Genomic DNA, 10,713 nt, shown 5'->3' with positions numbered 1-10,713 from the left:
CCGTTTGAAGCGCGGCGAAAACCAGGGTATATTGGATTAGGGCGAAAACAAGGCCCTAAGCTGGCCCTAAGCAAGGCCATATAACCGCCCTAATCGAGAGATGTGTGAAACAGCGATTGGATGGCTGAGAAAAGCGGGTTACGAGAAGCGAAGCTAAAGCAGCTGTTGCCCTACGCCCTGGGCGCTTCTGACCGTCATAACACCAGACCTCTGACATTACGTGGTGATGGGTGTTTCGGATAACAGTTTTTCATTCCACATTTGACAGTAAATTAGTGCAAATCGCAAAGCATTGTTGATAAATCGGACAACCTTAAATCTACAACATTAACGCGTTAAAATTACGTCGAAATTTTATTTGGTATATTGCGTCATGAGTACTCTGAAAAAGAGAGCCATTCTCGCTTTTGATTGGCTTATTTCTTTACTAGAAGGGAGAGCCTACTTTAACCATTGGCCAATTTTAATGACATCAGTGATCCATCTACTATCAAGCATTCTAAATCACGACATCTCCCAAGCAGTTGCAGTTTGGTGTTGGTGCCCGAGGTTGGGTTGTGGGCGGTGTGGTAGGTGTTTGTGAATTGTTTTGATCGTGTGCTGCAGATAAATCTTATGATAGAATGTAAAGGAAATAGGTATTTGTGTATTCTTGGATTATCCATTATGCGATAGTTGTTGTGGCTGATAGGTGTCATTCCACCGAGACCTCAGAAATCTAATTAATATTTTCCCTGAAACAATGCAATTTCCTTTGGATTGAAGCCTGTGTAAAGGTATGACAGGCATGTTTAAAAATGGGTGCAGTTCTTTAAGATAGTAGTTTGAGCCTGACTGAACTAACCAAAGAACCATAACTGGTGAATATATGACCCCACTATGACTATTCGAGCCCTTAGTTATTTAAGCTGGTGTCTATCAACACTGACAAGCATCAGCATGTGCTAACAGCTGACAGGATTTTATAAACTTTGAAAGTCAGTATCTAATAAAGCGATCCATATATTTCTTGGGCGGGCACTTTGGTTTTTCCCTAGACTGCAAAGTGAGGCAATAGTCGGTGAGGCACACCAGCTCAGTAGGTGGAACTATGGTCATGAGTACCCAAATATAGGAACGTTCCCATTTTTGGGAGCGGAGTTCCCAAATATGGGAACGGGCGTTCCCATTTATGAGAACGGAAGGTAATTTTTCGGCCGTTCGCCCACTAAAACTCATAAGTGCATCACGTCTCAAAAAAGTGCACGCTAATTTAAGTATCTACTAAATCTCTATAAAATTATCTTTAATCTGACCGTTGAACAAGGAAATTGACCGTCGAATGATATTTTTAATGATTTTTTGAAATGACGGAATGGTGAAAACATGGGTTATACTACATTTAACATGCAATTTAAAGGAAAATGAAGCGTTTTTTATATTTTGAGGTCAAGTATAATAATTTTCGCCTGGTTATGAAGTTTCATTCTAGCGACACTAAATGCTGACATATGCAAGCGAACACGCGGACAGTCCCGAGGAAATATTGTTGACTTTTGGTGTCGGGGCGCACGACCGCGTGGAACGTCAGTGATTTTACCGAACTACTGTTGTAAACTCAGTTTCAGTGGTTTAAAATTATTCAGCTGTACTTTATCAGCCCGGAAAGACATATTTTATTTGGATGCTAGCTGTTTAGCGTTGTTTCATAAGGAGCGTCATGAGCGTGGTTTTTGTCTTCCGTGTTTCTAAGCATGATCGTTTTGGGGGAATTTCTCTTATATAGGTCGCTCTGTGTGGCTTATTTATAATTTTTATGCTGATTTCGATCATTCCTCGTGCCCATCCTACCAGGCCTTTTGCCACTTACACTCATTAAGAAAGGAAAAAAATAGATTTTCCATGGGACTAGGTGTTTTGAGGGTGTAACATATTCAGCGTTCCCATTTTTGGATACTTCCTTGTGCTCGTCAACTATCGGTGATAAACAGACAGGTGCTTGACATGTCTCCACCCTCGGCGCGGACGGTGGATATAGGTATGGAAGACCTTGTTGAACATCGCTGAGCGTTGTGAATTACATAATCCTGCAGAGGGGGGCGTGCCCGCTGCGAGATCGACGGGAATAAAAGCGCAGAAGACCGGGCGAAACATGCGACGGTCTTGCCGGAAAGGTCATCTGATGATTGTTGTGTTAACAATAATTTGCGGCGTTGGACGTGATGCTTGTTAATGAAAAGAGCCCCTGAAAGGCGTCGTTGAAATCGTTCCCAAATTTGGGTACGCCGTTCCCATAATAAGGAACGCTTGCAGCGCCAGCGTACGAGAGCGTTCCCAAATTTGGGTTCGCGGCCCGGATGATGGACTGCTTTAGAAATAGGGGAACGATTTGAAACTACGATGGGCCTTACAATATCGAACTCTTTCGCAACAATATTGAGACAAATATCAGGCGGTTCACGATCGTTTTATATTTTTTGGACGTCATTTAACGGTTCTTTTTCTTGTTTTAAATAATTCCTACATGGCGTTCCCATATTTGGGTTTATCGTTCCCAAACATGGGAACGAAAATGCGTTCCCGAAAATGGGTACGCTTGACCATAGTTCCGCCTACTGAGCTAGGCCTAGGGACAGGGTGGGTCAGCACTGCTCTATGCAAACTCCACATCACACTCGAGTGAATCTGCACTGTACTGTGCGCCAAATGAGTTCCTCCGAACTGATAAGACCTCTAAGGGATTGCAATGCCGTGGAGTTTGGGTCTTGCCTTCTTGTGATATCACTGTTTTTTCTTCTCTTTTTTAGAAATTTTGTCTGAATGATTGAATGGGTGGCTATGGGCCCGGGTGCCCAGCTAAGCAGTGCTTGTTGCGAATGACACCACGGACCCACCACCCCACCTTGCCCGCGCCCGGTTCACCGGTGATAATTTGGATCAAAAGTTTAACATGCCGCAGGTAGATGGCGGCACGGTCCTCCCGGGTCTAGTGTGGCCCTCTCGCCAGTTGACAGCTGGCTTAATATGGGAACGCGGGTCAAACGACGTGAAGCTTCCCGGCCGCGAACTCGCTGCCAGCTGCCACTGAGTTAGGAGATGGACGCCTTATCCACTAGGCCACGGGGAGGAGTCTACTAACACTGATAAGCATGTGTCAAGAGACTTGATGTGATAGTTGAGTGAGCTGTGCTATAAGCCTTAAAATTCACTTTGAATTTGGTGATAAACCCATGCTGGGCTGGGGGAGGGGTGATGTTTGGGCACCCCTGCTATTTTTTTTTTTTTGTGGGCCACCATTTTTGGAACCCCTGTTTAGCATGCGTCTTTATGCACATGTTGTGAAAATTTCAGACCCTGGTCGTTCAAGGTCAGGTCACATGAAGTGACCTTACCTCAGAATAAGTTAGTATGCTTGCGAATGATCACTTTGAAACAAAGCTTGTTCAGAGCCTCTAGCACCTCCCGTAGTCAGACTGCCTTTGCCGGCTGAAACTCCTAAGCGTGTATTGCCAGAGACGCTAATGGCCACGGGAACATGATCGCTATTTACCAGATGTTTGTCGGCAGGCGCAACCTGTAAATAGAACGGTTCTTTTCAGAGGTCACCCATTGAAAGTCGACGAGCCACAAGCTACCTCTCTGTTTCAAATGAATGCCTCGGCGGTTCGGGCCACAAACGACTGGAACGCATTCCCCTCTCTTGTTAACTTCTTCCCCATCATGAACCAGAACCAGAAGAACCAGGCCAGCCTCGATAAGCACTGGAGTGACATCATTTTCTTCACCCCTGACTGAAAACATGCCAGTCACGTGCGACGTCAAGCTCGGTACGATCGTGACCTAACAGCCCAAGTGGCCTTCAACAATCTACGATTTGATATCTTATATGAAGACAGATGGTTTCAGTGGTTGCAACATATTTTAATACTATTCTTACATTTTTATAGTCTGACGTTCTATGCGCCGATGAGCTCTGATGGTGTCCTAAAATCACAAATCAAAATGATTTTATCGAAGGTGAAGTTCTTATAGGTATCCGATCGAAGCTGCACCGCTAAGCAGTATTCAAACGACGAGGCAATTGTGTCACATTAGGCCTGAGACCTGAAACATATCCTGCCTGGTTCAGTTTCTCATCAAATCCGAACAAGTCAACAAACATTCAAACAAATATGCAAACATATTTGCCATTATGTTTGATGCGGACCGGAGGACCGTTTTGATTAAAGTGCGTTCACCGGTAGGCTCAATCGACTGCAGGTCTGGCTCGTCCCTGCGGTAGAGCCCTGGATGGCGTGCCCCACAGCGGCCTGTATTAGTAATTCAGCGCTCTTGTGACGTCCAAGGCCGACTTAACCCATTTCCTGGCATGAACTTGCGGCCTGGCTTACGTGCGGGGCATTCCACGTCAAATCAAACACCGAAATCCGTCATCCCCTTCGATTTTTCTGAAAATGTGTAGGCAGACTGGGCATGGTTCAAAACTGAGTTACGAATAATATTTTTGAAATTTGATAACGTATCGCTGAGATATAGGTCATCGAATATAGCGAAAAATGCCACACATCAATTTTTTAAATGGCTATAACTCTGGTTCCTTTTCTGGTATCAAAACGATATTAACAGGTTCTTATAGGCAATTGATAAGGCTTTGATTTTTAATTATCAAATTAAATTGAAGTGACCTTGAAATGCATTTGACCTTGAATTAAAACAGAAAAAATTAACTAGCAAAAAACACGTCACCTTCGATTTGGGTAATTTCTACATATTATGTCCGTCACAATGTTCCTAACCATCTGTGAAAAAATTGGAGTGGGCCATTCATAACTTTCGCGGCAAACGCCGTTTTCATGCATCAACATCACGCAACCGCGCGTGACCTTGAAAGACAGAGTCAAGACATGCTTGCTTGTGTACACTTTCTGAAATGAATGATTGCTGATTAGTGATATACCAAACTCTTCGAGAATGGAAATGCATAGTCATCGTAGTCAAGCATTCACGTTCCATAGTAAAAGTGTCTCAGGCAAACGGTATTTTGCGGTGAATTTTGAGCCGTGTGGAAATGCGTCATGAAGTAAATTCAACGAAAACATTATCACGCAACGATATCTTCACGTCTTTTGATCTTCACTATACGAAAGAACATACATTTTTTAGTATGTATGGGGAATTTCTTGTTAATCCAATAATAAATATGGCAGTTAGAGGCCTGCTAAGAGTAACATGTCGCCGGCTGAGGCGGGCTCGGCCAATGCGGGAAACGCAGCAATCACAATTTTGTGTTTACACGTTCATATTTCAATTGTTTACCAACTGATTTTCAAACTTCTTTCACCATAAGATTGCCTGTACATTTCTTAGTCTTCTCACAAAATTTGACGCGAATCGAACGTAATCAGCGGTAGGGAGCGCGATGTAAAGACGGAACCGTTCCGTTCCGTCCCGGCACAGTCTACAATTCAGGCGGTCGGCGCCGGCTGCCGAGTCGCCGCGTTGCTGCGGCGACAGGATGTTCACTTTACACCGCTATTACTAGAACAGTTGTGAACCGATTTTCTTATTGCTTGCACGATGAGATGTCCAATTCAATTCTTGACAGGTAGCCATAATTAATTTCGCATTAATCTTATGAGATATTGGCGAAAAGCAGGAGGGGTGGGCGAAATTCGTTCTTCCCCCTCCACTGCGCGTGCTAACATACGTTTGCATATGTGCAACTTTCTTCAAAACTTATGAATGGCCCACTCTAATTTTTTCACAGGTTGTTAAGAATATGGTAGGCAATAAAATATATGAAAATGAGCCAAATCGAAGGTGACGTGTTTTTTGCTATTTCAATATTTGTGCTTAAGAACAGAGTTAAGCAAATTTCAAGGTCATATATCTAAGTAGGTGCAATTCTAAACGAATGCTTAAGAAATTACCTAAACAGTAAGGTTTATTTCATTCAAATCAAACAAGTACAACCAAAGTTATGGTCGTTCAAAAATATAAAGATGCAACATTTTGCAAAAATTTGATGCCCTATATTTAGAAGACCTGTGGTCAGAATGTGCAAAAAACATCAATGTAATGTCCGGGGCCACACAGGAACTCGCTCACAAATTTATAATGAAATCGCTGATGGTAAGGTGCAAAACAGCCGATTTTTGTTCGATTTGACGTGGAATGCCCCGTGCGTGCGTGTCGGAACGACAGTAGCGCTTACTTTACGGCACGGCATACCTACTGCAATAACGAAAAAGGCAATTTCCGTTGCCGTTGTTTGGGGTGCGCATTTTATGAAAATGTGATAACTGAGTGGATGTGGTGGAACGCAGCTGACATGATTCATCAACGCTGGATGATATTAAACTTTGCTCTATTTCAGGGTTGCCTGAGGCCCATGGATTCATTGTCCAAGAGCAGCTCGTCGTCGTCGATACAGCTGTCACGAGGTAAGGAGGCGGCCGCCGGCCTGCCGCGCCCGCCCCGCTGTGTACGTGTGTGTGCCCTGCTCGAGCGCCGCCGTTCGGTCGATGTGGTAGTAGTGGACCGTGTAGAATCGATGTCCGGTTGTTTGTTTCGCTCGCTGCCGAGCCGATCCTGACCGGCCGCCAGTCCGCTGCAGCCCTCTGCCGGACGCTAATGGCCCATTAGCCTCTGTGTGGGATAAGTGCGCGCGGTGGCGATCCGTGGCCGCCGATATCTCTGCCTCGGAGCCGGCCGGTGGCTCGACCACCGTCTCTAATGTATGGGAGAAGGCCGCTGATCGGCGGGCGTGCCGGGGCCGAGCTGGGAACTGCGCCGCCCGGTCGGCATCCCGTCCCGGTGATGAAGTGGTCCGACCGGCGGTCTCGCGGAATTCTAGCGTTACCTTTTTCTGAAATAGGCTCTTAGCGGCGAGCGATGCGTCGTCTGTAATGTATTAGTGATGCGTCCGGGAGAGCCGATGTGCAAACGGCCTTCATCCGGGACAAGGTCGTTTGCATAATGCTCGGGTGGTCGGCGGTCGTTGATAATGACATACGCCTCTTATGGTCTCAGTGAGACGTAGTAAGTGTTCATCTACCTCTTAATTGCATCTATTCCAAATCTCGTCTGCCTCAGTCCATACGGATTGTTTGGCGTCCTCCTTTCTGTGCCGAGTGGCTGAGAGGCGCACCTGCCTACCACACGGGCCCGCCGGCGGCGGCCGTGTTGGCTTTTTCCGGTCCAGTTGTTTACGTTTGTCGACGTTGGCCGGTTGCCGACGGTACGGTCGTGAATTCTGATGCGCCGGGCGCCTTTGTTCAGAGCTCGTCCACGGCCGTCAGCCCGTGCACGGCACGGTGTTCGCTGGACCGACGCGGCACGGTGACGGCACGTCACGGCGCGCTCCGTGAGCCGGGCGCTCGGCGGTCGGCCCGACGGCGCGTCGGTCCGCGCCGGGCCGGCCCGTCGAGCGCCGTCCGGAACAGCCGGCTATTTCGGCTCTCGGACGGTGCTCCGACGCTCGGCCGGCCGCTCGGCGCCGCCTGTTGAACGCCCGGAAACGCACCCCGCCCCGCCCCGTCACCGCCGGGCCCGCCTCATGAAACTGGGCCGGTGATAGTACGAAACGGTGCCGGGCGCGGCATCTCGCGCCTTTCATTGGTGTGGATTGTACTTCTGTGGAGGAAGATGCGTGGTGTTTGCTGTTTACGATGTCATGCGTCTGGTTTGTCAACAAGTGTGAATACTTTCACACTTCTACAGCCTGTTCAATTTTTTTTTTTGCATAAATGCTTATGTTGAAATAAGTGGATAGGCTTGTATAAAACGCTTGGAAGAGGGGCTCGGTTATACTCAATTAGATAGGCCCCGGGTACTTTATATGGAGATGGCGCGCCGCTCCATCATCGACATGTCTCCCATGAGCGTGCCGCCCGCCAACGTCCTCCGCACAGGGGCCTCCGCCGGGCCCCCTCACCGCTCAATGGACGACCGTTGGACACAACCTATCAACATTTGTCTGACGGCTCGCCGCCCACCGACTCCAGGCTCGTCCACTTAGACTATATTTACCCTGGGGATGATATCAAATATTACCGATATAATCATAATGTGCTTTCCGAGAAGCACCATTGTAACATTATTTGTTGGAGCCGCGCACAAGGAGGATGGCTGGTGTGTCCCTGGCTAAGACAGTCTGCGAGATAACGGCTCTACTCGCCGGCGCGGCGGGTCGGCTGGGACGGCGCTCCGTCGCCCGTCACCCGACTGGTCATTCTGCCGTCGGCCGGGCTGCGATCGGGCCGTGCACGGCGTTGTTTTGCTGACCGCACACGGAATGGGTATCGACGGGACGATCGGTGCCGGCCGGCGGCCGGACCGGTCGGCGCTGCGTCGCACGTGCCAATCGCGAGCGCCGCTACTGCAGGGGCACAGCGGCAGTGAAAGCCACCCGGCCGCGGGTCAGAGCGGGACTGGCCAACTGGCCACCCCGGGTGCGAATGCTGTGCTGCTGCTGCGTTTGCGAGGCCCGGCGCTGTTCGTTGCTGCGGTCGCTGCGATGGTTCGGGTATCGATTGCGTGCCACCGGGGCCGTATCGCCGTGTCGATGGACGCACAAGTGAGCCCGGCGCCGCCCGGTCGGTGGTCGCCGACCACCGGCCGCGCCGAGTCCATAAACTACCGACGGGCACCTGTTGACACGGCTGCCAGTGAAAACAATTACCGCCGGTGGTGGAGGCGGCAGACGCCCTGAGCAGGCTGGTCCGGCCTCCTCCGTGACTCACTCTGACCCGTCACGGAGGCAGCGGGACGACCCGGCTGGCGCTTCTGATCGATGCGACCCGTGGACGGTCCGGCCCGCGTCCCCACCGCCGCTGTGATGTATACAGCGGCGCCGCGCTGAGCAGGCGGCGCGACGGATAGTTTAATCCCAGTCCGGGCCTCTCAGACTGGCGACGGCAGCCACCGACGCAACTTTGGCCGCGAAATTGGACGCCGCATTTGCATTTTGCGGCGTCGGAGGCTGTTTTCCGTGGCGCTTTCTTGGTCGGCCCGCTGTCCCAAGACGGCGGAGGAAGTGCAGCCGATGAGAGGCCCTGGGGAGCTGCGGACCGGTGCCCCAGCGCGGTGCGAGGCAGTGGTTTAAAGCCGCTCCGTTGTTGTGGAGTGCAGCTGGCCGTTTCGTAGTGCTCATAACCAGAACGAGAGATATACAGCGGCTGTTTGGCGGCGCGCGGTGGAAGCTGCCCGCGAAGATTTATGGCCTGGCGTCTGACACTAACGCGAGAATGGATAACGAATGAGCGATGGATGGGATGGACTTGGATGCGTGAAAAACATACGCCATTTTGGTGCTGGCGTGGAGCATTTAAGTTCATACGATGTTTGCCTCTTATACCGAAAGTTTCAGACTAGCATTGGTTTTTGGTTTTACTATTTTCAGTTCAACATGGCCCCCGGCCACCGAATATCAATCCATCCAATTACGTGAAGGATATAAGGAAAAATGACCGCTACCGGCATGAGGTCGCGTTAAATTTAGTTTCGTTATTATCAGCAATCCCGAGATCATTGCACACATTTCATTTCCTCGCCATTAAATATACAGTTTATTGTCCAGTTTTCTCGCCGGATCTGGCCGCCATAGCGACCGCACGGCTCCAGGGATCGGCGGTCTGTTGCCCGGTATCCGGAAACACTCGGGCTGAAAGTGGATCATACCGGGGAGGTTCCCAGCGCACTCAGACGTCGTGGCCCCGGGGAGCAGGACGGCGGCACAGGCAGACAGATGGCGCGCAACAAACAAATCGCGAGAAACGCTGCGAATGGACCTATACTGCAGCGATCGTGCTTTTTACCCGTTTTGAAGTGACTGATCATTGATCAATGCTGTAACGTAAGCTGTATAGGATCAGTTTCTGTCTTTTTTTCAAGTTACATAGTAGTTCGTTCCAACTGATCAATGGCATGGACTTGTGTAGTGTTCTTACTGTGTATCGCAATTGCTGCTTTTTCTCATTCATTATTCCGCTTCGAATACGGATAAAGACAATGCTAGTCAATGGTGCGGAGTACTTTCTGGTGCTCCGCAGCATCGATGCTTCAGTAAATCGTTATTGAAGATCTGAGATCTGATAACACTCCATTTGTGCGGATGATTAGTACTTGGAAAATCAAGAGAAATGTCATATGCATGAGCATTGTGTGTACCGCATCTAAGCTTATGGCGTTCTCAGTCAAGCTAGTTTTTAGCGGTGAACAAAACCAAATACGCTTTTCATCGCCTGCAATGTATTGGACGACTGAATCATGATATGGGAGCGCTTGAAGAGAAAACCATGAATGTAACTATTATTTTACATGATGAGCGCGATGAGGATCATTATTTCTGCAGATTGTATGATAGAATCACCGCCAGTTTGCGTCAAACAATGACGGCTGAGCGTGACATGGGCTCCGATCGGCCGACACTTCGACCAGTCTGAGAGTGTGGCAACGACCCTCAGCGCAACGATGATGGCTTCTTCGCCGTCTGACGGGCCGGCTTATTGTCCCATAAACAGGCGGCAGACAATGACAGATGGCTACTTAGTGAGCGGGCGAGGCGCCGGGCGACTGAGCAGCGCGCAGCATCCCCCGACCGGCTGCGGTGCTGCTAGACTAGCGCAGGCCGAACCGCTGCGCGGGACGCTAGCGTGGGTCGTGACTCTGCTAGTGCGGGCCGTGGGGTGCTAGCAGGTACCATGTAACTGCTAGCAAGGGCCATGGGACTGC

General features: G+C 49.4%; 1 protein-coding gene across 1 annotated transcript in view; it reads left to right on the top strand.

The window, feature by feature from the left end:
• The first annotated feature begins 528 nt into the window (after nucleotides 1–528).
• Nucleotides 529–10,713, top strand: part of LOC122383583 (calmodulin-binding transcription activator 1-like) — a 109,690-nt gene continuing 99,505 nt past the window's right edge. Inside the window, exons 1-2 of the mRNA XM_043370149.1 lie at nucleotides 529–569; nucleotides 6,356–6,422. Of these exons, the coding sequence (XP_043226084.1) occupies nucleotides 6,371–6,422 (52 nt within the window). The 5' untranslated portion in view covers nucleotides 529–569; nucleotides 6,356–6,370. The remainder of the gene's footprint in view (nucleotides 570–6,355; nucleotides 6,423–10,713) is intronic.

Source organism: Amphibalanus amphitrite, unplaced genomic scaffold (assembly GCF_019059575.1).
Source record: "Amphibalanus amphitrite isolate SeventyFive unplaced genomic scaffold, NRLGWU_Aamphi_draft 000012F_arrow, whole genome shotgun sequence".
NCBI lineage: Eukaryota > Metazoa > Arthropoda > Thecostraca > Balanomorpha > Balanidae > Amphibalanus > Amphibalanus amphitrite.
Note: the sequence above shows the minus strand (reverse complement) of the source record. Positions and strands in the feature narration are given on the sequence as shown.